General features: G+C 60.3%; 1 protein-coding gene across 2 annotated transcripts in view; it reads left to right on the forward strand.

Annotated features, from left to right (window-relative positions):
- Positions 1 to 207: 207 nt before the first annotated feature.
- The window catches only part of SLC4A3 (solute carrier family 4 (anion exchanger), member 3), a 14,916-nt gene continuing 2,058 nt past the window's right edge, over positions 208 to 13,065 (forward strand). Inside the window, exons 1-23 of one of the 2 annotated variants that reach the window (XM_006890269.1) lie at positions 208 to 285; positions 321 to 402; positions 493 to 636; positions 956 to 1,121; positions 1,667 to 1,941; positions 2,053 to 2,165; positions 2,538 to 2,737; positions 4,239 to 4,387; positions 4,478 to 4,658; positions 4,901 to 5,036; positions 5,228 to 5,411; positions 5,830 to 5,929; positions 6,369 to 6,553; positions 7,668 to 7,893; positions 8,006 to 8,224; positions 8,596 to 8,744; positions 8,871 to 9,065; positions 9,561 to 9,791; positions 10,076 to 10,165; positions 11,040 to 11,206; positions 11,736 to 11,989; positions 12,262 to 12,431; positions 12,557 to 12,730. In XM_006890269.1, coding sequence (XP_006890331.1) covers positions 586 to 636; positions 956 to 1,121; positions 1,667 to 1,941; positions 2,053 to 2,165; positions 2,538 to 2,737; positions 4,239 to 4,387; positions 4,478 to 4,658; positions 4,901 to 5,036; positions 5,228 to 5,411; positions 5,830 to 5,929; positions 6,369 to 6,553; positions 7,668 to 7,893; positions 8,006 to 8,224; positions 8,596 to 8,744; positions 8,871 to 9,065; positions 9,561 to 9,791; positions 10,076 to 10,165; positions 11,040 to 11,206; positions 11,736 to 11,989; positions 12,262 to 12,431; positions 12,557 to 12,730 — 3,615 coding nt within the window. In that variant the 5' untranslated portion in view covers positions 208 to 285; positions 321 to 402; positions 493 to 585. Of the gene's footprint in view, positions 286 to 320; positions 403 to 492; positions 637 to 955; positions 1,122 to 1,666; positions 1,942 to 2,052; positions 2,166 to 2,483; positions 2,738 to 4,238; positions 4,388 to 4,477; positions 4,659 to 4,900; positions 5,037 to 5,227; positions 5,412 to 5,829; positions 5,930 to 6,368; positions 6,554 to 7,667; positions 7,894 to 8,005; positions 8,225 to 8,595; positions 8,745 to 8,870; positions 9,066 to 9,560; positions 9,792 to 10,075; positions 10,166 to 11,039; positions 11,207 to 11,735; positions 11,990 to 12,261; positions 12,432 to 12,556; positions 12,731 to 13,065 lie in introns of those variants that run through there. The other variant, XM_006890268.1, reaches the window with a different exon arrangement.

Consider the following 13,065-nt stretch of genomic DNA (forward strand, 5'->3'; position numbering starts at 1 on the left):
CGGCTAAGAGCAAGGTGGGGGTGAACTCGCGGATTGTGGGAATCGGGGGGCCTGCTCCGCCCCCCGCACCTGCGCGGGCCGCGCGGGGAAGGGGCTGGTGGGCGGTGGGCTCCTGCGGGGCTGCGTGTGGGGGCCGGGCCGGCCGGGGCGGGGTGAGTCACGGCCCGCCCGCTCCCATTGTGCGGCCCGCGGCGGCGGAGCTGCGGTGCTGAGCGCGAGGAGGTGGAGCCGCGGGTGCGGGCTCGGCGCCTGCGTCCCCCCGGCCGGCTGTACGCCGCGGCCGCAGCTCCCCGTCCGCCCGGTACGCGCCGGAGACCGAGCGGGACCCCGCGGGCGCGCCCGGAGCGCGAGGGGATGGGGCGCGGCGGCCGGCCCGCTCCCCGCCGGCTGCGGAGCCCCGAGGTACCCGGGCGGGTCGGGAGGGGAAGGGGCCTGGGCGGGGAAGGAGCCGAGAGGCGTTGCACAGACCGTGACCCCGCCCTCCTTCTCCAGGGCGCCCCACTAGGCCACTGCAGCGCCCCCTTCTTCTCTCCGGGGTCACCGGTCCTTGAGTGAGCGAGCACCTCCCCAGCCACCGCCCCAGCCATGGCCAACGGAGTGATCCCGCCGCCCGGGGGCGCCTCCCCCCTGCCCCAGGTGATGGCCGCTGGGGGGGTGGGGGGGTGGGGGAAGAGGAGGGGGAGGGACCCCCCCAGAGGGGGAGGGTGTCCTTTGGCGACCCTGTGGAGAATGGAGGAAGAGGAGTTCAATGAGTATTTTGCACATCATTATTCCCCTTCTTCCAGCCTGGGGGCCTGGAAGTGTGGGTTCTGGGGTGTTGACCCTGACTTGGGGTTCAGAGAGAAGGGGCTACTAAGACTGGAGCCTGCTGGACAGCCCCACCCCCAGCCAGGGTTAGCGTGGGGGGTGGTGTTCACAGGATGGGGCCTAAGGAAGAGGCTGCTTGGGCCTGCAGGTCCGGGTGCCCTTGGAGGAGCCCCCTTTGGGTCCCGACTCGGAGGAAGAGGACGATGACTTGGGCAAGACCTTGGCTGTGAGCAGGTTTGGGGACCTCATCAGCAAGCCCCCGGCCTGGGACCCTGAGAAGCCCAGCCGCAGCTACAGCGAGCGGGACTTTGAGTGTGGGTAGTCTGGGGGCCCCTAGCACAGCCGGCCCCCACTGCCATCACCTTCACCGCCATTCATCGCCACCATCACTGCTCACCACGGCTTGGCCACCAAGTGCCGTCCTGTGCTGGCACTGTGCTGGACTTTGTGCTGGCCCACCGTGTCACCATTCTGCCTCACCCATAACCTGTCCCCCACAGGGGAAGCAGGGTTCAGAAATAGGGTAGATGTAGGAACGGGGACCTGGCCTCCTCCCTTGACCTTCCCATTCCCTGGCCTCTGTGGCCTCGCTCTGTCTGTCCTTCATCCCTCCTTAGCCATTCTGATGATGCTACCCACTTCCCATGATGCATCGCTTCCTCGTTCTCCCTTCCCCGTCTGTGACCCTCTTCAACACTCCTACCTTCCTACTCGGCCAGGCCTTGAACACTAGTGTTTGGGGGGAGCCTGGTCTGGAGGAAGGACTAGGGTGCCTTGAGTTAGAATCAGGTGTGTGCCCCTAGGGTGGTGAGGGGCCTGGTCTGTGGCAGGGCCCCAACCTGCTCTCCTGCACCCCCAGTTCACCGGCACACATCCCATCACACCCACCATCCGCTCTCGGCGCGCCTGCCTCCACCCCACAAGCTTTGGCGACCGCCCCCCACCTCTGCCCGGCATACCAGGAGGAAGAGGAAGAAGGAGAAAACCTCTGCACCCCCCTCGGAGGGGACCCCTCCCATCCAGGAGGAGGGGGGAGCTGGGGCAGAGGAGGAGGAGGAAGAAGAGGAGGAAGATGGGGAGTCTGAAGTGGAACCTTCGGAGCCCCCACCCTCCGCATCCCCACAGAAAGCCACGGTAGGGGCTGCCCCTTGGCGGAGGGAAGAGCTGGTCAGGGAGGGGTGTAGAGAAGGGGGAGGCTGAGCAGGAAGTTGTGACAACGGTCAAGATGACACTTTTTGTCCACAGTTCTCCATTGGAAGTGATGAGGATGACAGCCCAGGCCATCTGGGAAGGGCAGCCTCCACTCGGCCCCTGCCCCCAGTGGGGCCACACACTAACAGCCCCCAGCACTCGGGCAGGTACTGGCCTCACCCTGTCCCTGAGGTCCCCAGCCTAGGGCAGTCAAGTCCAAAGCTCTTGAGTGTCTCTCCCTTCCTGGCCTGGGTACTCCCAGCTCTGACCCCAGAGAAGGGAGGGAGCAGAGGAGATGAGAGGGTTGGGCCCTTCCTTCTCTGTTCTGGAGGAGAGGACAGGAATCAGAGAGGAGAGGCCTTCCCAGAGAGGAGGAGGTACTGGAGTGGAAAAGAGGATGAGGATGAGGGAAGAAGCAGGCCTGGAGAGGAGGACTGGACGGTGTGGTGGCAGGTCCTCTCTCCCAGGCTCCGGAGCCTACCCAGGCCGTGCTCACCATGTTTCCCCATGATGTCAAGCCTGCCACTTTGTTTCCTCAGCTCTCCCAGCCCCAGGACCCGAGCCTCGCGCATCGCCGGGGAGAAGAGCCGGCCCTGGAGTCCCTTGGCCAGCTATGACCTGCGGGAGCGGCTGTGCCCAGGCAGTGCCCTGGGCAGCCTGGGTGGCCAGGAGCAGCAGGTGCCCACCGACGAGGCTGAGGCCCAGATGCTGGGCTCCGCCGATCTGGATGACATGAAGAGTGAGTGAGGCCCTTCGGGCATTCCCCGGACACTCCATGCCCTGCAGCCTGCCATGGACTTTGGAGGGTCTCTCTGGTGGCCCCCACTCAGTGCCGAGTTCCGGCTACAGTATCCCTGCCTGCTGGAACACCACCAGTGGCGGTCAGTCACTCACTCTCTCACCAAGCTGTCTCTCTTGTGCCAGTGCTGAAATGTCCCTTTTTGACACCTCTGCCCTTTGGTCCTGATTCTGTCCTCTGAGTCACCCCCAGGCTACTGCTGCTCCTTCTTCTTTTGACATTTGAAGACATCTCTCGCCCCTCCCACCCAGGGCACCTCTTCTCAGAGCAGACACCCTCAGCTCTTTCAGCCCCTGGCCCTGCGCCCCTGTTCCAGGCCTGGTTTCTGGAAGGCTCCTTGGCCTATGTCAAGGTCCCTCACCCTGTCCCACCACCTTGGCCAGACCTGGCTGTGATCTCGGCACATTCCTTCCGTCTTATCAGTGCCCTGGTTTCTATGCCACCTGTCATCACCCATGGGGTGCTGTCCCCAAGCCGGGGGCATCACTGACCCCACTCTCCTCCCCCTTGGAACCAGTGTGTGGGTGAGCGGGGAGGGCTTTGAGCGCAGTACGTCATGGAAAGTTGCCAGGGCCTGAGGACAGGGACAGGAACAATCCGATGGCAGCCGCGGCAGTGGCTTTAGGGTGGGGGTGGGGGGGGCAGGAGGAGGGCGTGTTTACAGAGCGGTGGTTGGAACTGGAAGCAGTAGGGACAGGCTTGGGGCTGTGAGGAGTTGGGGTCTGGTGGCTTGGCTGTCCCCGCTCTGTTGGACACAGCCCAGTCCTGTCCAGGCTGCCCCTCTGGGAGCTCTGGGAGGGACCAGGGAATGACGAGCCCGCAGGAGAACGTCACGGAGCCCAACGGGGCCCTGAGCCACGGACCTGAGGACAGTGGGGGCTGGGGCCCTGGGGACGGTCCGGCCTCCAGCCCTGGTGACTCACTGGCCTCTGAGGACTTAGAGATGTTTGTGCTGGACTTTGAGGATTATGACCTGTGGGAGTCCATCAGGGGCCAGCTGAGCCCCATGGCAGGGGGACCAGCCTGTGAGTACCTGCCTGTCAGCCTGGGAGGGGCTGGGGGCGGTGGAGGGAGGGCAGGAGCTCTGTCCACTGTGCTCAGGTGGGATACAGAGACAGACCTCAGGGCAGTGGTCTGGGCTAGGACCCCAGAGTGAAGGGAAGTGGCCATGGCAGGGCCAGAAGGCCCACTGGGCTGTGGATTGAGTTTACATTTGCATTTCTATTCAGGTTTGGCCCATGATTTGCTTTCTAACTATGGACTGGCCCTTTCCCCTCTCAGGGCCTCAGTCTACTTATCTATGAAATGGTCTTGCTCAAAGATGTGGCCCTGCTGACACGGTCCTTACCAGATAGGCAGAACAAGAGGCCGGGGGTGGCTGGGCCGTGCCCCAAGGCCCTGATCTGGGCCTGTGGGACTCCCAAGCTGATCTTCTTTGCAGGTCACCGGCTGGAGGACAACCCTGGGGTACGGAGGCACCTCGTGAAGAAGCCATCCCGGACACAGGGTGGAAGGGGCAGCCCCAGCGGCCTGGCCCCCATCCTGCGCAGGAAGAAGAAAAAGAAGAAGCTGGACCGGAGGCCACACGAGGTAGGAGACTCTGAGGGATGGGGAGGCCCATGGTGACTATCCGTGTGGTAGCTCCAGTCCTCACCCGTGGCACCCTCCCGGCCGCCCCAGGTGTTTGTGGAGCTGAACGAGCTGATGATGGACCGAGGCCAGGAGCCCCACTGGCGGGAGACAGCCCGCTGGATCAAGTTTGAGGAAGATGTGGAGGAGGAAACTGAGCGCTGGGGCAAGCCCCATGTGGCCTCGCTCTCCTTCCGCAGCCTGCTGGAGCTCAGGAGGACCATTGCTCATGGTAAACGCCTTGCTTTGGGGCTGCACCTGGCGCACGGAGGTGCTCAGTGCAGTGCCCGCCCGTCCAGCTCTCCTCTACCTCCTACTCTCTCTCGCTGGCCTCCGGCGAGTGGACCAAGTAGCCACCTGGCTCCTTGGCTCAGTTCATAGGCTTGTCCTCAGGGCACGGTGGTTTCTTGGGGGCAGAAGGATGGTTTTCTCTCTGAAGTGATGACTGTACCCCTCCTGTCTTGTCTGCCCCAGGAGCTGCCCTCCTGGACCTGGAGCAGACCACCCTGCCGGGCATTGCGCACCTTGTGGTGGAGACCATGATTGTGTCTGACCAGATTCGGCCGGAGGACCGGGCCAGCATCCTTCGCACGCTGCTGCTGAAACACAGGTGCAGGGCTGGGCACCAGGGTGGGAGCCCGCTTCAGGAGCCCGCCTTCAGGAGCAGACATCCACTGTGGTCCCAAGTGACAGGACATCCTGCATAGAGGCAGAGGGGGGCCCTGACCCCCCATTTTTCACCTCCTTCTGACCTTCCACCAACATGCGCCTCCTGCTGGCCCACCTTTCCTCTCCCACCAGCCATCCCAACGATGACAAGGAAAGCGGCTTCTTCCCTCGAAACCCGTCGAGCTCCAGTATGAACTCGGTCCTGGGCAACCACCACCCGACTCCTAGCCACGGCCCCGACGGTGCAGTTCCTACCATGGCCGACGACCTTGGAGAGCCTGCCCCACTCTGGCCACATGACCCTGACACTAAGGAGGTCAGTCGCTTTGCTTTGACCAGCTCTGGGTTCTCTATGGCTCTTGTTTCAGCGCAAGTGGCCGGCGCCTTTACTGAGTGGTTCAAGATGGTGGAAGCCTGGCTCTGTGCTGAGCATGTGGGGCCCAGAAGAGCTGGGCCGGAGGGAGGGCCTGGGCCAGAGGGAGGGCCTGCTCCAGAAAAGCAGGGATGTGAGTGGGGTGGTTCTGCTGACCCATGGGTGCCATTTAACCAACAGGCCAAGGCTTAGCATAGTGTACGGCTTTCAGAGTGGCCCCTCTTGAAGGGGGGCCATGGCACTAGTAACAGGCCCTCTGGAGCTAGGAGGGAGACAGCAGGACCAGGGTCAGGTGAGGGTGGGAGGGCCTGCCACGGCCTCCGGTCTGGGTCCCAGCCCTATTCCAGTTCTGCGTCCTCAGAAGCCCCTCCACCTGCCTGGGGGAGACGGTCACCGGGGGAAAAGCCTGAAGCTGCTGGAAAAGATCCCTGAAGATGCCGAGGCCACTGTGGTGCTTGTGGGTGAGGAGGGCCGGGCACGGCCAGGAATGGGTGCAGGGGGGGTGGGCCGGCTGGCCTCCATACGGGGGGCCTGCCTGTTGAGCTTGGGCCTGGAGGCTCTCCGAGCCTCTGCATCCCACCTCACCCTGCTTTTCCTCACCGCCCGTCTTACCCCCAGCCCTTTCTTCCCTGCTCCTGCTTCCCATCCAGTTTCCTGCCACCTTGGACTGCTGTTAGTCCAGCACATAGCACCCTGGTGAGAATTAGAAAGAGATGCCCCTTTTAAGACCTTTAACGTCCATCTGTTGGTAGAACGTAATGGGCATGCACGTGTATATGGAAGTGAATAGGACCTCTGGAGGTCGGGGGTTCTTTGTGCAGTGCACATCCTGCTCAGCTGTCCATGGCGGCCCCTCTGGGCCCTGTGCCCAGCCCTGTGCCTCCCTCTCCCCACCCCCAGGCTCGGTGCCCTTCTTGGAGCAGCCAGCGGCAGCCTTCGTGCGTCTGAGTGAGGCTGTGCTCTTGGAGTCTGTGCTTGAGGTCCCTGTCCCGGTCCGTTTCCTCTTCGTCATGCTGGGGCCCAGGCACACCAGCACCGACTATCATGAGCTGGGCCGCTCTATTGCCACCCTCATGTCTGACAAGGTGGGCCCCCGGGTCCCCAGGCTGGGCTTCCTGCCTGCTCCTTGACCATGGGGATGTTCAGAATGTTTAAAACTAAAGGATGCGTAGTGGGCACTCTCCAATCAGAATGGTCTGAAGGCACTGCACCTTTAGGTATTATGGAAAAGTCTGGATGCTTCTAGGGGAATAGAGGGTAATTGTGGTGTTCTAGGCAGTGGTCATTGCCAGCCAGCAGGGATGTGTGTCCAGCTGGCCTGGATGGGTACATGTGGCCATGTGCACCCTGTCTCCAGGCCTGTGAGGCCCAGCACCCCTTTTTTTAAAAAAAAAAAATTAAAATTTATTATTAATTTCAATGAAAGTTTACAGAGACTTTGGATTTCCATTCCTTCATTGTTGCACTTTTCTCCTCTCCCAGCCCTACCCCCTAGTACAGTATCCCTCTTGGAAAAGTAAAAGAAAAATTCTTTTATTGTTTTATAATCCTTTCCCCCAGGTCCATTCCACTCTGCATCCTTCACTCTGGACTCCAGTCATGACAAAAATACCTAATCACATATTCCTTTTAAACAGTTTTCTCCCTTATCTGTTTCAATGCAGTATACATTATTGAACCCATCTTTCTCAGTCTTCCCCTAAACCTGAGGTCAGTCCTGTTTTACAACAGTGGCACCGTGCAGTATTTGTCCTGTTGTGGCTGAAATATTTCACTCAGCATAATGTCCTCCTGGGTCACCCATTTTGAATAATATTGCATAAGTTCCTTGTTTTTCCAATGCAGTGCAGTATTCCATTGTGTGAATGTACCACAGCTTCTCTATCCATTCATTTGTTGATGGGCACTTAGGTTGTTTCCAACTCCTTGCTATTGTGAACAAAGCCGCGATAAACATGGGTATGCATATATCTGCTTGGATGTCAGTTATGGTCTCTTCAGGGTATATTCCCAGTAGTGGAATTGCTGGGTCAAATGGTATCTCTGTTTGCAACTTTTTGAGAAAGTGCCATACTGCCTTCCACAGTGGTTGCCCTGCTAGCACCCCTTTCTGATAGTCCCAGAGACCCCTGATGCTCCGGCCCACCTTAGTCCCTATTGCTCAGCCCGTCCCCAGACTCACAGCCCTCCCACCTCCAGCTGTTCCACGAGGCGGCCTACCAGGCAGACGACCGGCAGGACCTCCTGAGCGCCATCAGCGAGTTCCTGGACGGCAGCATTGTCATACCGCCATCTGAGGTGGAAGGCCGTGACCTGCTTCGCTCCGTGGCCGCCTTCCAGCGTGAGCTGCTGCGGAAGCGGCGGGAGCGGGAGCAGACCAAGACGGAGATGACCATGCAGGGTGGCTGCGCGGCCCCCGGGAAAGGTCAGACCCCAGTGTCCTGATGCCCGACCCAGCGTCCCCACCTGTCCCAGGTGCTGGGCTTCCCAGCAGGAGCCTGAGAACCTGGATTCCAGTAGCCCCTTTCTCCCCCCAGAGCTGTCTATGGAGCTGGGGGGCTCTGAGATGACCCCTGAAGATGACCCTCTGCTACGGACTGGCTCAGTGTTTGGGGGGCTTGTACGGGATGTCAAGCGCCGATACCCTCACTACCCTAGCGATTTGAGGGACGCGCTGCACTCCCAGTGTGTGGCCGCTGTTCTCTTCATCTACTTCGCTGCGCTCAGTCCCGCCATCACCTTTGGGGGGCTGTTAGGTGAGGGGGACTTATAGTCAATTTAGGGGCTGCTGGGCTGGGGAAATTGCAGTGATCACACTTGGGGGGCTGATAGGTGCTGCTGCAGGGTTGCTGGGTCTGGTTGCCGGTGACCATCTTGAGGGGCTAATGCATGAGGTGCAGCCACTTCTGGGAGCTGTTGGGTTGATCCAAACACCCATTGTTTGCTTGCCTTTGGGTTACAAAGTGAGAGGCTGGGTGCGGGTGGGGGCTGGGGCTGATGGTGAGAGGCCTTCTCTACCACTCTGGGGGGCTGCTCTGTTCTTGTTGGGGGCCCCAGCTCAGAGGAGCTGGAGGAGGCCGAGTGCCAGGGAAGAGCCAGCCTGTCCATCTTCCACTCTGACCACCAGGAGAGAAGACAGAGGGTCTGATGGGCGTATCTGAGCTGATTGTGTCCACTGCTGTGCTGGGCGTGCTATTCTCGCTGCTGGGGGCCCAGCCTCTCCTCGTGGTTGGCTTTTCAGGGCCTCTGCTCGTTTTTGAGGAAGCATTCTTCAAGGTGACAGCCTCTCTGATTTCCCAAGATCGCCTGACCCTTCCATCTGGCCTTGGCTTCCCAGGGCTAGCCCCCACCTGTCCTATGGGGCTCACCACGTGTGTGACCCATCCCCATCTCCTCCTCCAGTTCTGTCGAGCCCAGGACCTGGAGTACCTCACCGGCCGTGTGTGGGTTGGCCTCTGGCTGGTGGTCTTCGTCCTTGCCCTGGTGGCCGCTGAAGGCAGCTTCCTGGTCCGCTACATCTCGCCTTTCACCCAGGAGATCTTCGCTTTCCTCATCTCGCTCATTTTCATCTATGAGACCTTCCACAAGCTGTACAAGGTGAGTGAGGGTTCACACAGGTTGGGGTGGGGGAGAGTGGGGTAAGCAGAGGGTGGGGCTCCATTGTGTGTGTGTGTGTGTGTATGTGTGTGTGTGTGTGTGAGGGGGGCTTGGGCGCATTGGGGATGCTCGATCCAGAGTGTCAGGACACTTGGTTAGAGGTTTAGCAAGGCTTCACCTGCATAGGTGTATGATGACCTACCTGTACAGGTGGGCCGGGTGAACTGCCTCTTCTAGAGATGGGATGTGTGTGTGTATGTGAGAGAGAGGGAGTGAGGGAGGGAGGAGAGGGAGAGAGAGAGAGGAGAGGGGGAGAAAGAAAGAGGAGAGAGAGAGAGAGAGAGAGAGAATATGAGTCAGTTGACTTCTGCTTCACTCTTCACTATTGCCTGTCAGGTATGTGCAGGGCTGGCCCTCCCAGTCAAGGTGTATTGATGGTTATGAAATCAGGCTCACCTGCCCAGGTGAGCACTGGGACGTCTTTGTTGCACACAGGTGTTCACCGAGCACCCCCTGCTTCCATTCTACCCCCCTGAGGGGGGCCTGGAAGGGGCGCTGGAGGCTGGCCTGGACCTGAACGCGAGCGCCCTCCCTCCCACTGAGGGGCCACCAGGCCCGAGGAACCAGCCCAACACGGCGCTGCTGTCCCTCATCCTCATGCTGGGCACCTTTCTCATCGCCTTCTTCCTGCGCAAGTTCCGGAACAGCCGCTTCCTGGGCGGCAAGGTGTGTGGCTGCTGGGGTGAGGGCCCTGTGATTTCTGAGGCTGCTGCCAGGCCCCCTACAGAGGGGGCTGCACCCCTTCTCCCCCACCCACCCAGCATGCAGCCTCCACCTTCCCTGTGTCTGCTGGGAGAAGTAGAGTCAGAGCAGAGGGCCTGCCAAGCTGGGGTGACACCTGATGGACTTTAAGAGACAGACTGGGGGGCTCTGGGCTCCAGCTCAGACCTGTGGGGTGAAGATGATCAGTGCAGGGCTGCCTCCTGACCTTCACCTTGCTTTTGCCCCAGGCTCGCCGCATCATTGGGGACTTCGGCATCCCCATCTCCATTCTGGTGATGGTCCTGGTTGACTACTCCATCACGGACACGTACACGCAGGTGAGGGAGCCCGAGCCTTGGCTGCTGGTCGCCCCCGGGGCCCTGAGAGTGAGGCCGTGACCTGTCCATTGTCCAGTGGCCAAGACTAGGACTGAGACCCGAGTCCCAGGGGCTACCTGCCTGGGCCACACAGGGTGGGGGCGTTCCAGACCCCCAAGTAGTCTGGCTGAGGCGGCTCCCCGGGATTTGCAGGCCTGTGTGTGGACCAAAGCAGAGATGCTAGAAGCCAGAGGCTAGCCCTTCCTGAAGCTCAGCGGTCAGGGACAAGGCAGCTGGTCACTTGGTTCTGGGTGGTTCTGCTTTATAGTCCTAGGGACATTGAGTTAGGGGACGCCAAGCAGCCTGTGTGTTGGGCCACTCAGACATGTCACTGCTCTGGACATGCCCATAACCACTGTGCATAGAGTATTGATTTTGGTTTTGTCCAGAAATTTTAGCGAGTAGGTGAATTCACAAATGTGAGATCCTGGAGGAATAAGGATAGACTGGAAGTGGTTTTTCTGTCTTCTACTGGATCCGTGTCAAATGCGTTAATGGTTGGCTACCCAATGCGGACAGAGAGTGGGGTGGAGCTCCCCAATTAAAACAAGTGTGGAAGGAGGAGTGGCATCCACTTCCATAATAGCTTGCTTCTGGAAACCCTATGAACCTGGAGAGAGGATAAAAGGCACCCAAGCGTCGAGGACTCTCCTTCATAGGGTCGCTATGAGTCACCTGAGACTCGACGGCACTTAACAACAACAACTGGATCCGTGGTCAGTGACAAAAGTCACTTCCTCCAGACCTGCCCACACCCAAATTTCCAAACATGCCTGTGGCAGGATTGGGGTGTCTCCTGTGCCCCTGAACGCTGACTCTGCCTTTCTGCTCACAGAAGCTGACGGTGCCCACTGGACTCTCGGTCACCTCACCCCACAAGCGCACCTGGTTCATCCCACCCCTGGGCAGTGCCCGCCCCTTCCCGCCCTGGATGATGGTGGCGGCTGCTGTCCCCGCCCTCCTGGTCCTCATCCTGATCTTCATGGAGACACAGATCACTGCGTGAGGGCAGGGACCTGGTGGGGACCTGGTGGGAATGGAGAGAGAGCTGGGTGCTCAGCTGGGGTCCGGGGCTCACGTGGGGACATCATTAGTGGTGGTGGCTTATGGGGGACCTTGAGGTCCAGAGCTGGCAGGATAGGAATAGGCGGATACAGGGTGAATGATGTGCTTGAAGGCAGGGCTATGAGGACATCCATCTGCCCCCTCCACTGTGGACAGGGGCCACAGAGACCCCGACGCCACAGTGTCTCTCCTAGCCACACGCACAGATCTCATCCTGGTTAAACTTCAGTGACATGTGCTCTCTGGCAGCTCGCTTTTGTGTGTTTTAGTTCTTCAGTGTGGGAATCTGGCTCAAATACGCTTAAATGTGAGAACTTGAGTCTCACATTTGAGAAGCTGAAAGAGGAAGCTGGCTGGTCCTGGGTGGGTGGAGGTACTTCTCCACGCATCCCCTCGCCGCCCCATCCGCTGCCTGCTCCTGCCCCTGCCTCTCCACCCGGTCCCCCACCCCCTGCCCTCTCCACAGGCTCATCGTCAGCCAGAAGGCACGGAGGCTGCTCAAAGGCTCCGGCTTCCACCTGGACCTGCTCCTGATTGGCTCCCTGGGCGGCCTCTGCGGGCTGTTCGGGCTGCCATGGCTCACAGCTGCCACTGTCCGCTCGGTCACCCACGTCAACGCACTCACCGTCATGCGCACCGCCATTGCCCCCGGTGACAAGCCCCAGATCCAGGAGGTGCGGGAGCAGCGAGTGACTGGGGTGCTCATCGCCTGCCTTGTGGGTGAGCCTCGGCCCCACCTGGCACCCCACCTCCTTAGCCCGGCTACCTGGGACCCCAACTTTGAACCTGTACCTCCTGAGTCTACAGACGTCCAGACCCTGTCTGATCCCAGATCTGGTCCCTGACACCCCACACACCCTGTCTCTCCTGGGCCTGTCCCTGCCTCTCTGTCCTGTTTGTGGTGATGTGGGCCACCTCAAGCAGCCAGAAGGCCCCCCTGATGTCGTCACAGGGCTGAGATCAGGCATGAGGCACGCTTGTCCCCTTCTCAGGCCTGTCCATCGTCATGGGGGCCGTGCTGCGCCGGATCCCGCTGGCCGTGCTCTTTGGGATTTTCCTGTACATGGGGGTCACGTCCCTGTCGGGGATCCAGCTGTCCCAGCGTCTGTTGCTCATCCTCATGCCGGCAAAACACCACCCCGAGCAGCCCTACGTGACCAAGGTGGGGTCAGGGCATGGAGGTGGGAAGATGAGCAGTGGGGTGTCCTGAGGGCTCTCTGGGCTGACAGGGGAGAAGAGGGGAGGTGGGACCTTTGGGGTGCTGCACGGCCGATGCCCGTTCCCCAGGTGAAGACGTGGCGGATGCACCTGTTCACCTGCATCCAGCTGGGCTGCATCGCGCTGCTCTGGGTGGTCAAGTCCACGGCGGCCTCCCTCGCCTTTCCCTTCCTGCTGCTGCTCACGGTGCCGCTGAGACGGTGCCTCCTGCCCCGGCTCTTCCAGGACCGGGAGCTGCAGGCGGTAAGCGTGGTGGGCAGCGCGGCAGCATTGTGATGAGTGGGACCTGGGGCCCCAAGAGGGACCCGAATTCGAATCTGCTGCTAGTTGGGTGACCTATTGGAGTTCTGGTGGCTTAGTGGTAAGGAACTGTGCTGCCAACCCAAGGGCACGTGGTTTGAATCCACCAGCTGCATCTGCGGGAGAAAGATGGGCAGTCAATGTCTGTGTCATTTACAGCCTCTGAAACCTGCCTGAGGGTCAGTTTTGGCTTGATTCTGATTCGATGGCATGCTGTTGTGTTGTTGTTATGTGCCGTCGAGTCGTTTGCGACTCATAGCGACCCTATGCACACCAGC

The sequence above is a fragment of the Elephantulus edwardii genome, unplaced genomic scaffold, assembly GCF_000299155.1.
Source record: "Elephantulus edwardii isolate Elephantulus edwardi_28Jun2011 unplaced genomic scaffold, EleEdw1.0 scaffold00087, whole genome shotgun sequence".
NCBI classification, from domain to species: Eukaryota; Metazoa; Chordata; class Mammalia; order Macroscelidea; family Macroscelididae; genus Elephantulus; species Elephantulus edwardii.